General features: G+C 47.7%; 1 protein-coding gene across 1 annotated transcript in view; it reads left to right on the top strand.

The window, feature by feature from the left end:
• The first annotated feature begins 231 nt into the window (after positions 1-231).
• Positions 232-21,624, top strand: part of TRPM4 (transient receptor potential cation channel, subfamily M, member 4) — a 43,028-nt gene continuing 21,635 nt past the window's right edge. The window contains exons 1-12 of the mRNA XM_010849705.1: positions 232-345; positions 659-726; positions 5,819-5,993; positions 6,258-6,438; positions 6,612-6,775; positions 6,937-7,120; positions 13,248-13,309; positions 13,444-13,635; positions 13,971-14,070; positions 16,922-17,034; positions 17,322-17,654; positions 17,836-17,967. Of these exons, the coding sequence (XP_010848007.1) occupies positions 322-345; positions 659-726; positions 5,819-5,993; positions 6,258-6,438; positions 6,612-6,775; positions 6,937-7,120; positions 13,248-13,309; positions 13,444-13,635; positions 13,971-14,070; positions 16,922-17,034; positions 17,322-17,654; positions 17,836-17,967 (1,728 nt within the window). The 5' untranslated portion in view covers positions 232-321. The remainder of the gene's footprint in view (positions 346-658; positions 727-5,818; positions 5,994-6,257; positions 6,439-6,611; positions 6,776-6,936; positions 7,121-13,247; positions 13,310-13,443; positions 13,636-13,970; positions 14,071-16,921; positions 17,035-17,321; positions 17,655-17,835; positions 17,968-21,624) is intronic.

The raw sequence follows: 21,624 nt of genomic DNA on the forward strand, positions 1-21,624 counted from the left end.
TCCCTGGGTCCCCGTCCCCCTCTCCCTGGGTCCCCGTCCCCCTCTCCCTGGGTCCCCGTCCCCCTCTCTCTGGTCCCCGTCCCCCTCTCCCTGGGTCCCCGTCCCCCTCTCTCTGGTCCCTGACCCCTTGCCCCGAGTCCTGTTCCAGCCTCGGCCCCGCCTCCCGCTCTACGCATCCCCTGTGCTCCCCGCCCCGCCGACCTGGTCCCGCCCCGGCCTGGGCGGGGAGGCGGCAGATCCGGTCTGTCCCGGGCGCGTCTGCAGCCCCGGGTTGGTGGAGGGGGTGCGGGCTGCCAGATAGGTGGCTGTGGCCGTGGCAGCATGGTGGGTGCGGAGAAGGAGCAGGTACAGCGCCGGACCCGGGTCTGAGGGAACAGGGAGCCTGGGCCGGGCCTCCTTGCTCGCGGGGAGGAGGGCGCTTGAGACCTAGATTCTCGGGTCAGACAAAGGAGGGGGGGTTGCTGGAGGCAGGGACTCCTGGGTCCCTGGGGACGGATAGAAGCGGGGAGGCTGGGGGTGGGGGTCGAATCACTGGAGTCCGGGAGAGGATGACGCTGGGGGTCGCGGACTCCCGGATCTCCCACTAGGGCGCGGGCGGGTCACTCCGTGTCCGCAGGACTGAGCTGGATCCCCTCATCCCTTGTTCCTGTCCCCCCAGAGCTGGATTCCCAAGATCTTCAAGAAGAAGACGTGCACGACTTTCGTCGCTGACCCCACAGATTCGGGGTGAGGAGCTCGCCCAGGGGACAGACCCTCGAGCGTCCTGGGCCCGCTGAGCCCCGCACACCGCAAACCGCGCCCTTCGGGTCCTTTCGGTCCCGGGTCCTGTCACTGCGGACACTCCCAAGGGCGTTCCCCGGTGGCCCTGTATATCGGGGAGGCCTTGGGTCAGTCTGCAAACACTTGCAACTTACCGGCCTCGCGCTCAGGATCAGTGTTAAAGCCCCAGGGCAGGTTTCTGTTTCTTTCCTTCCCAGTTTCCCTTCTGGGTGTCTGCCTTCTGGTGTCACTTTCTCTTGTCTTTCTTTCTTGGCTGTCTCTGTCTCATTCATTCATCCCTTCCTTCATTCCTCCAAGAAACTCTCACTCAGCACTTCCAAGGGGGAGCACTGTTTGCAAGAGTACAGGCCCTTGCCATGGTTCACATTTGAACGGAGATACAAATTTCAACTGAGGCGCTAGGTGGCTTCCGGCAAATCATTTTACCTTTCTGGGCATTGTACTCATCTATCATCTGGGCATAAAAACAGGCTCTAGTTCCTGAAGCTATTGTGAGAATTAAACAAGTTAATGCTTGCGGTATTTCTGAAACGGCACCCAGTGCTTAGTAAGCCCTGGCAAATATGTCTGACTCCCACTGGAAGGTCACAGTTACTAACTCGTGTGCGTAGACCCTGTGCTTGCGCTGGGCAAGCTGGGGTGAAGAGTGGTGGCTCTTAGGAGCTCCTGGCCTTCAGTGATGGTCTTTCAAGGAGGCTCTGGCTTTCTGGTGTCCTTAAGACCACCCTTGGGGTATGGGAAATGTCAGTGTTCCTAATTTAGGGTGTGTTCTATTATGAATATATTCTATTAGTGCAGGATGGCTTGAATGATGCGTAAATATAAATACTATTTGGGGGTGAGTGCTCAGAAACTTTTACTGAGGGGAAGGGTGGTCAAGGAAGTTTAGAAACCTCTGGTCTGGTGGGAAGAAGATAATTCTAAGGCAAGGAAGTGAGAGCTGCAGAGGACACGCCGCTGGCCCCCGGGGGAGCATCTGGTTAAGGCTGGGAGGGGACACAGGAAGAGGGGCCAGTGAGGGGACATTTGAAGGTGACAGAGTTGGAGTTTGACAGCTGAAGGTGGGCTGGATTCCAGGAGTGGGAACAGCATGTATAAATCGCCCCCTGTTGACATTGCGAATTGAAGAGAGGGCAGAGTTCAGGGTGCCAGGGCCATCGGAGAGAGGAAACCAAGGAAGAGGGTGGGACCAGAAGTTACAGGGCCTCAAATGCCACCCTGAGGGGTTGGGGACCGGGTCTGGGTGTTCCAGGGAGCCCTGGGAGGGGCAGGGTCAGCTCTGGGTGTGGAACTCCCTGGGGGCCACGTGAAGATGGATGGGAGTTCAGGAAGCCAGGGAAAAGGCTGGGCAAGGGTCAAGTGGGAGGAGAAGAGGCCTGAGGCAGCCAGGGCTGTGGGGACACAGAGGGGAGGAGTCAGGGCAAAGATTCGGGGGGCAGGAACCTGGGGGCCGATGGATTTGTGGAATGAGGGGCGAGGGGAGGATGGATCCAGACATCTAGTCTGGGGCTTGGGAGCCCCAGAGATGGGAACCCAGGAGCATGAGAACCAAGGGCATGGCAGACCTGGGTCAGGGACTCAGGAAAGGTCTGCGACTTCCATCCTAGATTTGAGAGGGATTTGAGAAGTCCTAGCTGTAGATGGTAATGGAAACTGTGGGAGTAGGATGGCGTGGGAAGAAAGCATAAAATCGGAGGATGTTGCGAATGGGTAATTCTATGGCCATCCTTCCACCCCTCCACCTCCCACCCACTGCCATGGAAGAGGGTTCCTTAAAAACGTGTCTCTGAATGCTTCAAGACAGACATGCTACCTCAAGTCAGGACGGTGTCCACCACACCCACTTATAATCTTCCCCCTGATGCTTCTTTCTTTCACCTGCCTGGCCCTCGGGGACACTGAGCTTGAGACCCATGTCGGGCAAGGGTCAAGTGGGAGGAGAAGAGGCCTGAGGCAGCCAGGGCTGTGGGGACACAGAGGGGAGGGGTCAGGGCAAAGAGTCACGGGGCAAGAGCCTGGGGGCCGATGGATTTGTGGAAAGAGGGGCAAGGGGAGGATGGGCCTAGACATCTGGTCTGGGGCTTGGGAGCTCCAGAGATGGGAACCCAGGAGCATGAGAACCAAGGGCACGGCAGACCTGGGTCAGGGACTCAGGAAAGGTCTGCGACTTCCATCCTAGATTTGAGAAGGATTTGAGAAGTCCTAACTGTAGATGGTAGGAGAAGGCGATGGGACCCCACTCCAGTAGTCTTGCCTGGAAAATCCCATGGACAGAGGAGCCTGGTAGGCTGCAGTCCATGGGGTCACGAAGAGTCAGACACGACTGAGCAACTTCACTTTCATTTTTCACTTTCATACACTGGAGAAGGAAATGGCAACCCACTCCAGTGTTTTTGCCTGGAGAATCCCCGGGACGGGGGAGCCTGGTGGGCTGCCATCTATGGGGTCGCACAGAGTCAGACACGACTGAAGTGATGCAGCAGCAGCAGCTGTAGATGGTATTGGAAACTGTGGAAGTAGGATGGGCGTGGGAAGAAAGCATAAAATCGGAGGATGTTGCGAATGGGTAATTCTATGGCCCGTCCTTCCACCCCTCCACCTCCCACCCACTGCCATGGAAGAGGGTTCCTTAAAAACGTGTCTCTGAATGCTTCAAGACAGACATGCTACCTCAAGTCAGGACGGTGTCCACCACACCCACTTATAATCTTCCCCCTGATGCTTCTTTCTTTCACCTGCCTGGCCCTCGGGGACACTGAGCTTGAGACCCATGTCGGGAAGGCACGTGGCCCTGGCTCTGGGGAACACCTGGACTCGAGGGAGGCACAGAGGAAGAGAAAGCCGCAGATGAGGCCGGACAGGGCAGCCAGGGGAACGGGTGTGCTCTGCCAAGGAAAAAGTTTTCTAGAATCAGAACCTTTTAGCCATGACTGGTGCTGTTTTGTCAGAGTCAGATAAAACCTGAATAGAAACCATTGTATTTGGGGACATGCAGGTAACCGCTGATTTTTTCTTGTAGGTGACCGCTGATTTTTTCGGGTACAGTTTTGGTTTCTGTGGCCACGCAGAGAAAGGGGTGGGTAGGAGATGAGATAGGCAGATGGGGTGTCTGCCAGTGCTGTCCACTAGAGTTTTCTGGAATGATGAAAATGTTCTATAGTCACATCCAATATGGCACCCACTGGCCACACACGTGTGGCTCCTAGTCACTTGAAATGTGGCCAGAGCGACTGTGGAACTGAATTTTTAATTGTATTTAATTTTATTTGACTACAAGGAGCACTGTGTGGCTAGAGGCTATCGTACTGGAGAGTTCAGGTTCTAGAACATTCCTTGAAGAAATTTTGCCAGGAAGGGCTCATGGGAAGTAGATGGACAGGAACGAGGGAGGGGTGCGCCCAGGGACTGGGTTGAGATGGGTGAAAGGATCAGGTGGGTAAACTGAGGCATGCCAGGACCCTGACGGTTGACTCAGAAAGGAGGAGGTGTGTGTCCCATAGTCCTCACTCTGCCAGAAGCTGGTATATTCAGCGTGATGGCTTGATTATTTTTGTTGTCTTTGCGTGTGCGCGTGTGTGCTAAGTGGCTTCAATCACGTCTGACTCTCTGCAGCCCTATGGACTGTAGCCCGCTAGGTCCCTCTGTCCATGGGGTTCTCCAGGAAAGTATACTGGAGCAGGTTGCCATGCTCTCCTTCAGGGGATCTTCCCAACCCAGGGATTGAACCCTAGTCTCTTAACTTTTGTCTCCTGCCTTGGCTAGCAGGTTCTTTACCATGAGCGCCACCTGGGAAGCCCCTGTTGGCTTTACAACTTTTGCTAAATCCATGGACCACTTGTGCTGTTCCTTCTAGAAAATTAGTCTGTTTAAGTTGTAGCTTACTCTGTTTACATTCCAGTATTCTTGCCTGGAGAATTCCGTAGACAGAGAAACCTGGCAGGCTACAGTCCATGGGGTCGCAAAGAGTCAGGCATGACTGAGCGACTATCACTCACTCACTGTTTACATAAATGCTGGTCTCCCCTGATATCTGAATCCCTTCTGGCATCAGGGACCAAAGAAATTTAGATACCTTTCCAAACCAATCCCTCATCTCTCAACCCTCGGTGCTTGCTCTTTTAAAACTCAGGTGCCAATCCCATTAAGTCACTAGGGATAATTATATATTTATTTAGGGGGAAAATGTCTCATATATGATCACCATAAATGGAAAATCCGTTCCATTTGCCACAAAGAGAAAGAAACAAGCCATAAAAGACAATTACAATAAAAACTAAGCCGAAGTATTTACCTTCTAAATGGATGCTGTTGCCAGCCTTTTTCTGAGCCCGAGGCTAACTTGTCTCTGTTATTAAAAAAAAAATAGTAAAGAGTTAGGCATGACAAATATTCTAGCACTCAGCTGAGCAGAGCTCTCTGCTTGACCGTAATCAGGAGAGCTCAAAAAGGAATGACTTTCTCACTGTGCTATTCAAGGTTATTTAAAGCTCTGTGCGGAGTTCACGGAGACTGGATCTGGTATGCAGCCCCCGTCTGAAGAAACGTTATTTCATTGGCTCCTCACAGTTCTCTGAAGTAGGCTGTGCTATTCTTTTCATTTGAGGGGGAAATTGAGGCTCAGAGAGGTGAAGCTACTTGCTCAAAGTTGCACAGCCTCCTTGGCCTCTAGAACATGCATGCTCTCTGAATCACTCTCTTGATTTCCCTTTTCATGCGAATATCATCTGTCTGGACCGGGGGCAGCAAGTTCACCCCGGAACTTTCCCACTTCAGGCCCTGAAGGCAACAGTGAGTGTGGGGCCCTGTACATAGACCTCCCTGCCCAGGCTTGCTTGAGCCACTGTGGCTTCCAGCTGCTGGGCGAGGTGACTGTGCTTGTTCTGCCCCAGTCTCTCCCTACCAAGAAAGGGCAGTGCCAGGGTCAGCATGGACTGTGAGCGCCTCTGGGAGGACACACAGAGACAGGGATGTTTCTGCAGGATGCTTGGGGTCGGTGCGGACACTCCTGGGGTTCATCTTCTTCTCCCCCCGCCCCCAGGGGGAGCTTGTGCCAGTGTGGGCATCCTCGGGGTGCCCACCCATCCGTGGCTGTGGAGGATGCATTCGGGGCAGCCGTGGTGACCGTATGGGACAGTGACTTGCACACCACGGAGAAGCCCACAGATGCCTTCGGGGACCTGGACTTCCTGGGCGCCGGCCGCAAGATCAGCAATGTGAGGCCAGCATGTCTGGACAAGGCTGGGGTTGGCCAGTGGGACTGCATGCCTCAGCATCCCAGCTGAACTCTGTGTCTCCCCACTTGCCCATCCTTGTCTTCATCTCTCCTGGGTCTCTGTCCCCTCCACCCCCTCTCTTTTGTAAGTCTGTCCTCCTCTCTCTGGGTCTCTGTCCCCCCATCTCTGTGCTCCTCTCTCTACATCTCTGTCCCTCTCTCTCTGTCCCCTCTCCCTGTGTCCCTTCCTCTCGTGTGTCCACAGTTCCTCCGGCTCTCGGACCGCACGGATCCAGCTACGGTTTATACTCTGGTCACCAAAGTGTGGGGCTTCCGGGCCCCGAACCTGGTGGTGTCAGTGCTGGGGGGGTCAGGGGGCCCCATCCTCCAGACCTGGCTGCAGGACCTGCTGCGACGCGGGCTGGTGCGGGCTGCCCAGAGCACAGGTGACAGGCGGGGTGGGGCTGTGCCTCCTGGCCCCCCCATCTCCCCCCACTTCCCTGGAATGCCTGTCTTCTCCCCTGCCGTCTCTGTGTGGCTTTTGTCTCTCTCTCTGGTCTCTTTCTGTGTCTCTGCGTTGTCTCTGGACCTCACCACTACTCTCTGTGTCCCTGTGTAGGGGCCTGGATTGTCACTGGAGGGCTGCACAAAGGCATCGGCCGGCACGTCGGTGCGGCTGTGCGGGACCACCAGACGGCCAGCACTGGGGGCAGCAAAGTGGTGGCCATGGGCGTGGCCCCCTGGGGCGTGGTGCGGAATAGAGACACTCTCACCAACCCCAAGGTGGGATTTGGGGTCTTGGAAGGGGGGGCTGGGGGCCTGGAGCCCCCAGTCTGAGTGGGGAGGGGGCTGGGGCTTAGGGTTAGGGGAGGGATGAGCGCCTAGTATCTGTGCCCTTGGCCCTGATGGAGAGACCCCCTGGTCTGGCAACTTGTCCCCCCCAGGGCTCGTTTCCCGCAAGGTACCGGTGGCGCGGAGACCCAGAGGATGGGGTCCAGTTCCCTCTTGACTACAACTACTCGGCCTTCTTCCTGGTGGATGACGGCACACACGGCCGCCTGGGCGGCGAGAACCGCTTCCGCTTGGGCTTCGAGTCCTACCTGGCCCAACAGAAGACGGGCGTGGGAGGTGAGTGGCTTCCTCCACTGGGGATTCACTGCTCAGAATCCCAGTGGTCCCCTCTGGTTGGAATCTGGGGACTGCAGCCAGGGGGAGTTTCCTATGGTCAAGGGCCTTCTCCCATCACTTGCTGTGCTTAAAAAAATCCTTTATCTTGAAATCTGCAATGCACAAAGGTGGACAGCTTGATGAGTTTTTAACAAACTGAACCCACTTAGGCAACCAGGACCCAAATCAAGAAACAGAATAATACCAGCCCTCAGAAGCCTTCTCCTAACCACACCCAAAGGCCACCTCATCGTGTTTGTCACAGCATCGGGTAGTTCTGAACCTGTTTCATATGACTAGAATCATACCATCCTCACGTCTTAAATTCTCGCTTCTCATAGTCAACGTTACTTCTGTGAGATTCATCCATATCATTGCATGAATTGTAGTTTGTAATTAACCCATGGATCAAAGAAGGAAAAAAAAGAAGCTAGGTAATATTTTGAACTGAGTGATGGTTATGTCATGACATACCAACATGTTTGCGGGGGCAGCTAATGCTTGGGCTTCCCTGGTAGCTCAGCTGGTAAATGCAGGAGACCCAGATTCGATTCCTGGGTTGCGAAGATCCCCTGGAGAAGGGATAGGCTACCCACGCCAGTATTCTTGGGCTTCCCTGGTGGCTCAGACCGTAGAGTCCTCCTGCAACGTGGGAGACCTGGGTTCAATCCCTGGGTTGGGAAGATCCCCTGGAGGAGGGAATGGCAACCCACTCCAGTATTCTTGCCTGGAGAATCCCATGGACAGAGGAGCCTGGTGGGCTAACAGTCCACGGGGTCACAAAGAGTCGGACATGGCTGAGCGACTAAGCACAGCACAGCATTGTGCTGTGCTTAGGAAATCTGTAGACTTAAATGCGTATATAATAAAGAAAAGAAAAAGAAGGTTGAAAATCAATGATTTGTCTCCAATTAAAAAAAATCCTAGAAACAGAAGTGAAGTCACTCAGGCGTGTCCTACTAAGTTCCACCATCCATGGGATTTTCCAGGCAAGAATACTGGAGTGGGTTGCCATTTCCTTCTCCAGGAGATCTTCCCGACCCAGGGATTGAACTCGGGTCTCCCACATGCTAGGCATTGTAGGCAGACACTTTACTGTCTGAGCCACCAGGGAAGATCCAAACAGAAGAAACAGAAGAGCAAGACAAATCTAGAGGAAGTAGAAGCAATGAACTGATACAGACAAGAGCATAATCACTAAAACAGAAACAAATGTCCAGTGTAGAAAATCAGCTGAACAGAAAGCTGCTTCTTTATAAACGTTTCTTATATTTTAAAAGGTGTCCACCTAATTCTTGACATTTAATTAGTTTTGGGGCAATTTTAATCTTATTTTTATCATTTTATTTTATTTTTGGCTAACGAACCACTTTATTTTTCTTCCCACTCATAGAACACACCCTCTCAGAAGAGACAACTCAAAGTTCCTTCCAGCCACTATTCCTTGATCAGAGTCAAAGTATAGGGCATACACACTAGTTTATCGGGCCCAGTGGTTCCAGAGTCTGACTCACACATGTAGGGATTTTTTTTTTTTATATAATTAATTTTTATTGGAATATAGCTGATTTATGATGTGGTGTTACTTTCTGCTGTACAGCAAAGTGACTCAGATATCCATGATTTTTAAGATTCTTTTCCTATAGGGGTCATTACAGAGTGTTGAGTAGAATTCTTATTAGTTATCTATTTTATACATAGTGGCTTTATACATAACAGCCTTTGCTGGTGCCTCAGATGGCAAGGAATCTGCCTGCAATGCAGGAGACCTGGGTTCGATCCCTGGGTTAGGAAGAGCCCCCTGCAGAAAGGAATGGCTACCTATTCCAGTATTCTGCCTGGACAATCCCATAGACAGAGAAGCCTGGCAGGCTACAGTCTATGGGGTCTCAAAGAGTCGGACATGCTGAGCGACTAACACTTGCACTTTTTGTACCTAGCGTGATATGTCAATTCCAGTCTCCCAACTTATCCCTCCTGCCCTGCTTTCCCCCTTGGTAACCATAAGTTTGTTTTCTACATCTGTGACTCTGTTTTGTAAATAGTTTCATTTGTACCATTTTTAAAATTCCGCATATAAGCAATTATCATATGATATTTGTCTTTTTCTGTCTGACTTCACTCAGGATGACAATCTCTAGGTCCGTCCATGTTGCTGCAAATGACATTATTTCATTCTTTTTTATGGCTGAGTAGTGTTCCATTATTTTTAATATATATATAATTATAATTATGTATATACACACATCACATCTTGTATACATATGCACATATATTTATACATACGTACTGTACTTAGTCGCTCCACCGCCGCTGCCGCTAAGTCGCTTCAGTCGTGTCCGACTCTGTGCGACCCCATAGATGGCAGCCCACCAGGCTCCTCTGTCCATGGGATTCTCCAGGCAAGAACCCTGGAGTGGACTGACTTAGTCGCTCAGTCGTGTCCAATTCTTTGCAAGCGCATTGACTGTAGCCTGCCAGGCTCCTCTGTCCATGGAATTCTCCAGGCAAGAATACTGGAGTGGGTTGCCATGCCCTCCCCAGGGGATTGTCCCAACCCAGGGTCGAACCCTGGTCTCCTGCACTGCAGGTGCAGTCTTGCCACTGAGCCACCAGGGAAGCCCATAAATACGCATACACATATATAAACATATACACACCACATCTTCTTTATCAGTTCTCCATCGATAAACATTTAGGATGTTTCCATGTCTTGGCTATTGTAAATAGTGCTCAGTGAACGTTGGGGAACATGTATTTTTTCGCATCATGGTTTTCTCCAAATATATGCCCAGGAGTGGGATTGTTGGATCATATGGTAGCTCTATTTTCAGTTTTTTAAGGGACCTCCTTACTATTCTCCATAGTGGCTACACCAATTTACGTTCACACCAACAACGCAGGAGGTTTCCCTTAATCTCATTTTTTAAATTATCTTTTTGGGGTGTAAACTGACTTTTTGGGGTGTATAATTCTGTGAGTTTAGGCATATGTACAGAGATTCATGTGGCCATTTCCACAATCAGGACACAGACCAATTCTGTTCCCATCAAGGCACTCCTTTGGCACCCAGCCCTGTTTACTAACCTGTTTACTATCACATGAGGCCTCTCTCTTCCAGAAGATAAATACATGGAATATAATATATGACCTTTTGAAATTGCCTCCTTTCACTCAACATAATATTTTAATATTAATTTAATATTTTAATTAAATTTTAAAAATTAATACGTATTTAATATGTGGCAACTTTAATATGTGTTTATTGGAGCTAATCAAACCATGCGAAAGTATGTAAGGAAATTCTTATCATTGCATGAGTTGTAGTTTGTAAATAACCCACAGGTCAAAGAAGAAGAAGAAAAAAGAAGTTAGAAAATTCCCTTCCCAGCTCCAGCCCCATCTATTGGGGTAATCAGTGTTATATGGTTTGGGGTTTATCCTTTTATACTTTTCTCTGTGTTTATAAAATCCTATGCGATTGTATTTCCACCTCTCTGGTCTTTCTTTCTTTTATACTATACATATGCGTATCACTTTCTTATAACCATCCTTTTAGGTCCAAACTTCTTTATCTTGCATCCCCTTCTAATGGTTGCATGATATTCCTTTATAATGTTTGTTCCATCTCTTATTTAAATTTTTCTCAATTGGTGGATACTTAAACTGCTATCAGTGTTTGGCACTACAAACAATGCTGAAAAAATACCTTTGTATAAATGTCCATAATTACATCCCAGTGTTTCATTTTAATTTTGTTTAATTAAAAATTTATTTTTCCTGGCTGTGCTCCACCACTTGTGGGATCTTAGTTCCCCAACCAGGGAGGCAACTCAGGACTAATCACTGGACCGCCAGGGAACTTCCAACATCCAGGTGTTTAAAATTCTATACAGTAGATCTTGAAACTGAGATTGCTGTGCGTACTAATAGTACTAGGTAACTTTCTCAAAATGTGTAGCGGTTTTCATTCACTCTCTCATCAACAATGTGTGAATTTTCTTTTCCATTCAGTCTTAACCAACTCTGGATAATCTTGCTTTAATTTTTATTTTATTTGCCAATTTGATGGGTAGAAAGTGATGTATCACTTAAAAAATTTTTTTTAACTTTGGCTGTGCTGGGTCTTCATTGCTGCGCTTGGGCTTTCTCTGGTTGCTGCGAGTGGGGTCTACGCTCCAGTCGTGATGCATACATAGGCTTCTCACTGCAGTGTTTTCTCCTGTTGAGAAGCTGGGCTCTAGGACTCAGGCTCAGTAGTTGTGGCACACGGACTTAGTTGCCAGCAGCATGTGGAATCTTCCTAGACCAGGGATTGAACCCGTGTCCCCTGCATTGGCAAGCAGATTCTTAACCACTGGACCACCAGAGAAGTCCTGATTTCGCACTTTTAATTTGATGTTTTAATTTATCTAACCGTTAGTAAAAGATAAAAACACATTTTGTTGGCTGATCAGATTTCTATTCAATATGAACTAAATATGAAATGTCTATTCATATTGTTTGCCCTTTTTGAATTGGATTCTTTTAAAAATCTTTTTATAAGAATTCTTTGTATCCTATTGATAGGAAAGCTTTAACTGTTAGATGTATTGTAAAATTTTTAAAAGATACTTTAATTCTGGTGTCTACTTCCATAAAAATTTGATCATATTAACGTGGTTCGATATATTTGTTGTTCCTTTTATAACCCCTTGGTTTCTCTTGGTCTTTTTAGAAAAGTCCATTCCACTCCAATGCTATACAAACATTCTAAGTCTTCTTTTCTAATATCTTATACTTTTATATTTAAACCTCAATCCATCTGGAAATGATTTTTACATATTTTGAGGTAGAGTCTACATTTCTTTCTTCTAAATGGGAAGCTGTATTTTCTTCATGACCATTTAATAAATAAACTATCTTTTCGCAGCTAAATTGAAATGCCACTTCAGTTATATATTCAGTTCCTTTATACACTGAACTATTTCTAAACCTTTTCCTCTTCTACTTCTCTATGTATTTATTCCTGTGCCAAAAATATATTTTGTTTACAGCAGTTTAAAGATGTTTAAATATATATATCAGAGAAAGTTCCTCCTCACTGTCCTTTTTCAACAATTTCTTAACTCTTCAATATTTATTCTTTCGTATGAATTTTAAAATTATTTTGTTGCATTAAAAAAGAACAAAGGAAAAACACTGCCAACCTTCTTCGACTTCCCTCTTTCCCCAAACTGCATTGAATTTGTGTTACATTGTGACAGGTTAGCATAGTATTTACTTTTCCATTTAGTCATACCTTGTCTTTAAATAAGGTTTTATCAATCTTATAAAAATATCATAACTTTCTATACAAATTAATCCCTGGGTATTTTATCATTTTTGTGGAAATGTGGATAAGATACATATTCTTACTAGCTGGAAAAAAGGTTTTGATTTTTGTATATTTTTCTTGTATTAATCCACTTAGCCAAATTATCTTATTAGTATTTAGATATTTTGAGTGGAGTCTCTCCAATTTTCTGAGAATGTAGATCATCTTTTCTTCAAATAAATACCTTTGTCTCTTCCAGCTTCAAAAAAAAAAATACAAGTTTCACTCTAGTTATTTCATTTTCTTGCATTATTGCATTAGCTCAAGACACCCAGATAAGTGTGATTAGTAGTAATGTTGTCTCATTTCTTATTTTAATGGGAATAGAGTTAATAGAAAACTTTTATGAGTTTGCCATTGGGCTTTAATACATATCTTTATTGTATTTGGATAGTCCTTCCTATTCCTTATTTCCTTCATTTTCTGTTTGAACTTTCATCCTCTCCTGGCTCCAGGTCAGTTAATCAGTCACAGGATTGACTCATGCCTCATTCAGGAACCCAGGAGTCCAGGTTCCCAGCTCTGTCCTTCCTTGAGAAGTTGAACACTACTGTCTTTGAGATCCAGCTCCTCCCAACACCCTCAAAGGCATGACAGTTCCCATGAGCCTCAGGACTGAGGATTTTAGGCAGAAGCCAGCGTTTGCCCCAGGGACTCCTGGGAAATGTGACTGCCATCCCCAGCAGAGGCTGATGGGAACTGCCCAAGCCTTCTGCTCTGTTCTCCCTGCAGGGACTGGCATTGACATCCCTGTCCTCCTCCTTCTGATTGATGGTGATGAGAAGATGTTGAAGGTACAGGAGCCCAGGGGGCCTGGGGGCTGTACTCCTGGGTCCCAAGTCCTGGAGGAGAAGAGGGCTGGGAATCTAGGCTCCAGGAAGGGTGAATGCTTTCCTTCCCTAACCTGCCTGCCCCTTTTACTCTGTAGCAGATAGAGGATGCCACCCAGGCTCAGCTCCCCTGCCTCCTGGTGGCTGGATCTGGGGGAGCTGCGGACTGCCTGGCAGAGATCCTGGAGGACACTCTGGCTCCAGGGAGTGGCGGGGGCAGGCGACGTGAACCCCGAGATCTGATTAAGCGTTTCTTCCCCAAAGGGGACCCTGAGGTCCTGCAGGCCCAGGTAGGACACTGAGGGCCCAACTGTGGAACCTGAGATGGGAGAGAGCTGGGGGCTTGGATTCCTGGGTCTTGAGATGTGAGGATGCTGAAGATTTGGAGTCCCGAATCCAAGGGAAGGGGAATGGGGGCCCAGCCTCATGGATATGAGGAAAGCCTGGGAACCTGGACTCCTGGGTCTGAGGGAGAAGAGGCCTGGGGGCCTTGACACCCCTAGGTTCTGGGAGTAAAGGGTGCTGGGCACCTAGACTATGGGGTCCTGCAGGGGAATGTTCTCCTTTATCTCTGTGGACAGGACCAGGGGGTTGGGTGGGGGTGGCAGAATTTGGTATTCTGCAGGTGGAGAGGATCATGACTCGGAAGGAGCTGCTGACGGTCTATTCAACTGATGACGGCCCTGAGGAATTTGAGACCATCGTCTTAAGGGCCCTTGTCAAGGGTAAGACTTGGAATCCCCCAACCTCTGCTTCTGTCAGTTCCACTTTGGACACCTCTCCTGTCTTCGGCACTTTACCCATCCTCTCTAATCTAAGTTGTGCCTCTTTTTATCTCTTTCCTTTTGTCAGTGCCTTTTGGGGCTTTGCATGGTGCTATTGAACAGTTGTCCCAAGATACTTTCAGTATGTTCCAACATTGCTTTCTTTCTGTTGCATCCATCCACCCATCCTTTCATCCATCTAGCCAGCCACATGTACACTGATCTATCTACCCATTATTCCCTTTATCCTTCCATTCCTTCAGCTGTTCAACCATTCATCCATCTTGCCATTCACCCATCCTTCTACCAATCTATTCACCCCTCTGTTAACAATTCCACCCACTCGTCATTCTTCCATCCGTTTGTCTTTCATTTACCCATCCATCTTTTCATCCATCCATCCATCTTTCATCTATCCATCCTTTCATCCATCCATCCATCCATTCATCTACCCATCCATTCATCTTTTCATCTATCCATCTTTTCATCCATCCATCCATCCATCTGTCATCTATCCATCTTTTCATCCATTCATTCTTTCATCCATCCATCTTATCCATCCATTCTTCCGTCTATCCACCCACTCACCCTTTCTGCCTTTCCTACATGCCTCCGATATGTTTTAAGCCCTGAGGTGTGGTGGCATCAGAGATGAACCAGAGTGCCATCTCACAGTGAGGGACTTCTGATATTTCACTAGAGGAATGAATGATGAAAACCAAGACAGGGAGCGCAGTGGCCACATGGTAGAGGCTGATGTTGGAGCTCATTATTCATTCAGCCAAGACTAGCTTAGGCTTCAGAGATAAAAGCAGTTCCTACCAGGGCTGTTTGGACACATCTTAAGTAAAATTCAAGACAAAAACATGGAGAGGAACTGCTGTCAGAAAGGCGAGAAAAATTCAATTGGGAGGTGGTATCTGAGTTGGGCCTTGAAGAGCCAGTAGAACCTGGAGTCAGTAAGATGGGGTAGTGGGATAAATAGGTGCTAAGGTGGATCCCCAGGGCTCTGTGGGGATGTGTGTGAGGAGGGTCATTTTGGTGTCAGAAGAGTTTTACAGGGAAAGCACTCACCTAGATAAAAAACTCCCAAGAGGCATAGTGTGAACTTTTAATGCATTCTGAGCCCCAGGTTCCCACCCCAATTGCATCTAGCATATTCTGTGGTGAGGGAGTTATTTTTGACTCTGGAATCAGATAAAACTGAAATCTGAATACCAGCGTCGCCCCCCTCTCTGCTGTGTGACTTTGAGAAAGACACTTTCCTTCTCTGAGCTTTAGTTTCTGTCTCTGAAAACACTGAGATAATACCTGGCAGGAGTGTTTTGAGCCTCAGCAGTGCCTGCCCCAGGGGAAGCCTGATAAATGGGAGCTCTCCTTAATATGATTCCATTTCTTGTGGGGACACATCCTTTAATAGAGGATGGCAGTCAGTGAGCAAATGTGATTCACTTCACAGAAGTTAACTCACCAGCCTCCTGGGAGAAAACACAGCCACTCTCTAAGATGTGGTTTGAGGGGGTGGTGGTATAAGTCTGTGGCTTGCAGCAGGGCAACTCTGCTGGGGAAACTGGAGATGGCTGGACAGGCTCAGTGTTGGCAGAGTTGAAGGGATGGGGTTTCGGCAGGTGAAGAAGGAATGGGGGAAGGGGACGGATGCTTATTAGAGTCTAGGAACACCCAGGCCCCGTGCTGAGCGGGTAGCACACGTCTTTGCTCTGATCCTTCACCCTTGCCTAGAAGGATTGTCTCCTCGGGTTGCAGATGAAGAAACAATGCTAAGAGAAGGGGGATAGCGACTTGCCCAAGGTCACACGAGGTTGACTGCACACTTTGAGATCAAAGTTTTAAAGGCCACTTGTTCTTCTTTGTTCTTTTGAATGGCCTCAGGGTCTCCTGGAGCCCTGCTAATGTTTGGAATTTTTTTCCTGCTACGGGCTCCTCTTTCTTCTCACAGATACTCCCAAGTTGCAGGAAGCCAGAGTGACTCACGTTTGCTGTCATATCCTGTGCTTTCCTGCACCCAGGCTTTTGCTTGGGCTGCCCCTGCTGCCTCAGAGATTCTTTTCTCATTTTAGACGCAGACTTACAAATCCTACTAGTCTTTCAAAAGCCCTTCCTCATTGTCTACCTCTAGGAGGCTCCCTTGGGTCTCTCCACACCTCTGTGGCTGTAGCCTCCTCTGGCCTTGATCACATTCTTCACCCACCTCCAAGGGGACGGTGTTTATGTGATTCTGGGACATATTTCCCTGGAATGAGGTTCCTTCGGGGCAGAGCCTGCGTCCGGTTTCTCTCTCCATCTCTCTCACTGCCTGGCACGTGGTTGTTGTTGCTGTTGAGTCGCTAAGTCAGGTCCGACTCTGCGACCCCATGGACTATAGCCCACCAGGCTTCTCCATCCATGGAATTCCCCATATACTGGAGTGGGTAGCCATTTTCTTCTCCAGGGAATCTTCCTGACCCTGGGATCTAACCTGGGTCTCCTGCATCGCAGGCAGATTCTTTAGTCTGAGCCACCTGGGAAGCCCACCTGGCTCATAGCTTACCTCAATAAATGTAAAGTGAATGTAAATGATTCCTTTTCCTTTTCTTGGGGCCTCTAAACCACTGGTCCGTGTTCTGTCCCTGAGCTGAATGACTTTATGCTTGTAATAGCCTGGCTTCTTAAAGGCTCCAGACTCTGCCCAACAACACTCACTTTATACCGAGTTTAAATGTCAGGCATCTCAAGAAGAAGCAATACAGATGCTCGTCCTGTTCCCAGTCCCCCCGCCCTGACTTCATGCCCCCTGTCCCTGTCACCCTTTCAGCCTGTGGGAGCTCTGAAGCCTCAGCTTACCTGGACGAGTTGCGTTTGGCTGTGGCTTGGAACCGTGTGGACATTGCCCAGAGTGAACTCTTCCGGGGGGACATCCAATGGCGGGTGAGGGGTTGGGGCCCGGAGGTGGGGATCCAGACAAAAGGGATGCGTTCTCCACCCTCCAACTCCTTTGACATCTGGCTCTGTCTTCCATTATGGCCTGTCCAGCCTTCTCTTAATTGTCCACCCATCTCTGGTTGTCTGTCTGTCCCCATCTTATTTCCTCTCTCCCCATCTGTCCATCACTCATGGTTCTGTACTCCCATCTCCTGTCCTTAACCTCTGACCTCACCTGGCCTTCTGCCCGTCTCTGTGCTCAACTCTTCCCCCATTCATTCCACCCCTACCAGTCCTTCCACCTGGAGGCCTCCCTCATGGACGCCCTCCTGAACGACCGACCGGAGTTCGTGCGCTTGCTTATCTCCCATGGCCTCAGCCTGGGCCATTTCCTGACTCCAGTGCGCCTGGCCCAGCTCTACAACGCAGCGCCCCCCAACTCACTTATCCACAACCTTCTGGACCAAGTGTCACACGGTGCAAGCACCAAAGCCCCAGCCCTTAAACCCTCTGAGGAGCCACAGTTTCCTAAGGTGGGGCAGGTGCTGCGCATGCTGCTGGGGAAGACGTGCGCGCCGACGTTCCCCGCCGGGGGCACCCGCCGGAGCAACAACAGCAGAGAGAATGTAAGAAAGGAGGTTGGGAGCAGGGGGGGCACGAAAGGACCTGGGGGCGGGGCTCTGCCAGGAGGCGGTGTGATCAGAGAGCTGGGTGTGCGACTGAACGCGGTGTGGGGTTGACGGTTGGGACGGAGTCAGAAAGGGTCTGGGGCGGAGCCAACCCTCATCGCACCTTTCCCGTCTGCAGTCGTTTATGCTGTCAGACAAGGCTGCCTCTGAACTGATGGAAGCTGTCCCCGGGCAGGCCCCCTGGAGCGACCTGCTCCTCTGGGCACTGCTGCTCAACAGGGCTCAGATGGCCTTGTACTTCTGGGAGATGGTGAGTGCTGACTTGATCTCTGATTCTACTCTTTCCTATATTCCAGTCCTTTATTTCTACAGGACTCGAGTAGAAAGGTGCCTGAGCAGGAAGGTTCTGGTACCCTCACTCGCCTTTCCATTTTTTTTAAGTTTTATTGATTTATTTTTAATTTTGCCCATACTCTGCAGCATGTGAGACCCTAGTTCCCGGACCCGGGATCGAACCCTTATCCCCGCCCACCCCCGCATTGGAAGAAGGAATCTTAACCACTGGACTGCTGGGGAGGTCCCCCTCCATTCTTGATATATAACTCTGAGTGCTGCTTCTTTCTCCTGCCTCTCCCACTATGCATTTCTTGTAACTCCATTCTTCCATTCACCATGTATGCTGGGCATTTACCCCATTCATGCATATGCATCGGGGCTTCTCCCAGGCGGTTTAGCCATAAAGAGTCTGCCTGAAATGCAGGAGATTGTGGGCTGGATACCTGGGTAGGCATGATCCCGAGGAGAAGAAAATGGCAACCCACTCCAGTATTCTTGTCTGGGAAATCCCACCGATGGAGGAGCCTGGCAGGCTACAGTCCACGGGGTCACAAAAAATTGGACAACAACACCAGTACATATGCCTCATCTCATCCTTTCAAATAGTTGCCTCTGTGAGGAAGTTAGCTGTTACCTGAAGATGATGGGATGTCATTTCACCTTAACTGTTCTTGCAGTTTAGAAGCATTGTTGTGGTTGCAATGCAGAAGCAGACAAAACTAGAGGCAAGGACAGCGCCTGGGAAAGTAAGCTGGGATCCTTCAGGCAGCCAGGATGGGGGCCTGGACTAAAGCTGAGGTGTTGGGATGCATTTGAGAAGTTTAAAAAGAAAGTCATGAAATTCAAGTAGGATCAGAGATAGACCTTATTTTTGTGTCAAAGAAATACCTTGACAGGAGTTCTTCAACTTTGGATTGTAATCTGGTCATCAGCTAAATATAGATTTTTTAAAAAATTGAGATAAAGGTTCATCAGTGTTATAGCATGTGTTAGAATATCCTTCCTTTTAAAGGTTGAATACTATTCCATTATATGGATATACTATATTTTCTTTATCTGTTTATCTGCTGCTGGACATGTGGATTGTTTTGACCTTTTGACTCTCGTGGAAAATATGGCTATGATTAGTGTATGAACATCTATTTGTGTCTTTGCTTTCAATTATTTTGAGTACATATCTGAGAGTGGAATTGCTGGACCATCTAGGTTTCATTTTTTGAGGAACTGCCATACTGTTTTCCATGATGGGGTTACCCTTTAAATTTCTACCAGCAATGCACAGTTATTCTAGTTTCTCCATATCTTCACCATCAGTTGTTACTTTCTTTTCTCTTCCCCTTTTTTTCCTCCTTCCTTCTTCTCTCTGTCTCTTTCTTTTTTATAATTGTCATTCTAATGGGTGTGAAATGGTACCTCATTGTGGTTTTGATTTGCATTTTCTTAACGATCGATGATATTGAGCATCTTTTCATGTGATTCTTGGCGATCTATATATTTTTGGAGAAATGTCTATTCAAGTCTTTGCCCATTTTTAAATTGGGTTGTCGGTCTTTTTTGTTGGTGAGTTTAAAGAATTCTTTATATGTTCTGGATATTAATCCCTTATTAGATATATGATTTGCAAATACATTCTCCCTTTCTGTGCGCAGTCTTTTTCTTCTATTGATAGTGTCCTTTGGTGCACAAAAGTTTACATTTTGATGAAGTCCTATTTGTCCTTTTTATTTCTTTATTTCTTGTGCTTTAGGTGGCATATCTAAGTAACCATTGCAAAATACAAGGTCATAAAGTTTTATCCCTATGTTTCTAAGAGTTTTATGGTTTTGTAACTATCATATATAATTATTTGATCTTACATGAGTCACTTCTGTCTTGCTGATTTTAAAGCTCTCTTTGTGTTTGGCTTTCAGCAATTTGGTTATAATGTTTTTTTCTTTTTTTTTGTTGCTTTTTTAAATTTTTTAAATGGTTATAATGTTTCTCAGTGTGAATCTCTTTGAACTTATCCTACTTGGATTTCTTCATCTTCTTGGAAGTATAGATTCATGTATTTCGTCAAATGTGGGAAGTTTCAGTCTGTTATATCTTCAGATATCCTTTCTGTCTCTTTCTCTCTGTCCTCTCCTTTTGGGGTTCCCATTATGCCTGTGTTGGTCTGATTAATGGTGTCCCACAGATCTCTTAAGGTCTGTTTATTTTTCTTCATTTTTTTTTCTTTCTGCACCTCAAGCTGGATAATCACAGTGGACCTAGTTTACAAACTCTTTCTTCTGCCTCCTTAACGCTGCTCTTAAGCCCTTTAAAAGAGTTTTTCATGTCAGTTATTGCACTTTTCAGCTCCAGAATTTCTACTTGGTTCCTTTCTGTAATCTCTATATCTTTATTTCTTTAAAAAAAAAATCTATTTATTTATTTGGCTGTGAGAGGTCTTGGTTGCAGCAGGCACTATTTTCAGCTGTGGTGTGTGGCATCTAGTTCCCTAACCAGGGATTGAACTTGGACTCCCTGCACTGGGAGTGTGGAGTCTTAGCCACTGGACCACCAGGGAAGTCCCTATATCTTTATTTCTATTCTCTATTTTCTGAGACATCATTCTTCTGGGTTCCTTTAGCTCTTTGTTCATAATTTCCTTTAGCTTTTTGAGCACATTTAAGACAGTTGATTTAAAGTCTTTTTCTAGTAATTCCAGTGACTCAGCTTTCCTAATTTCTTTTGTCCTGTGAATGGGTCATACTTTCTTGGTTCTTTGTAACACTCATGATCTTTTGTTGTTGAAAACAGGACATTTTGACTATTATAATATGGCAACTCTGGAAATCAGCTTAGCTCCTTCCTTCAGGGGTTGTTGCTGCTGCTTGTGGGTTGTTATTTGTTTAGTGACTTTTCTATTTTTGTAAAGTCCATTTTCTTTATTACGTATGACCACTGAAATCCGGTTGTGTTAGCTTAGTGGTCAGATAGTGACTTGACAGAGATTTCCTTAAATGCATGTAGGTGGGGGAATAAAACTCTCCCACTGTGCAAACTGGCTGTTTGTGGAGCTGTCTTTCAACACTTGGGTAGGCTGTTTACAATTCTGCTTTAGCTTCAGCTTCCTGCTTTGGCTGAGCCTAAAGGTCAGCCAGAGGTGAAAGCTTAGGGGTTTCCTTAGTCTTTTCTGAGCACGCATCCAGTCTCTGTTGTTTGCAGTTTTCTAGATTTCCTGGTATATACAGCAGCTTTTTAAAAAAAATTTTATTTATTTTTGGCTGCACTGAGTCTTTATTAACTGTATTCCTGGTGGCTCAGTGGTAGAGAATCTGCCTGTCAATGCAGGAGACACGGGAGACTTGGGAAACGCGGGAGACCTGGGAGATGTGGGTTCGATCCTTGGTTTGGGAAGATCCCCTGGAGTAGGAAATGGCAAACCACTTCAGTATTCTTGCCTGGAAAATTCCATGGACAGAGGAGCCTGGCGGGCTACCGTCGATGGGGTGGCAAAGAGACATGACTGAGCACGCACGCACACCACAAGTTGTTGCCGCACTGCCTTTTCTCTAGCTGCAGCGAGTGGGCTCCATTCTAGTCGTGCTGCGTGGGCTCATTGCCGTGGCTTCTCTTGTGGAACATGGGCTCTAGGTATGTGGGCTTC

This window comes from Bison bison, unplaced genomic scaffold (genome assembly GCF_000754665.1).
Source record: "Bison bison bison isolate TAMUID 2011002044 unplaced genomic scaffold, Bison_UMD1.0 scf7180017864285, whole genome shotgun sequence".
Classification (NCBI taxonomy): domain Eukaryota; kingdom Metazoa; phylum Chordata; class Mammalia; order Artiodactyla; family Bovidae; genus Bison; species Bison bison.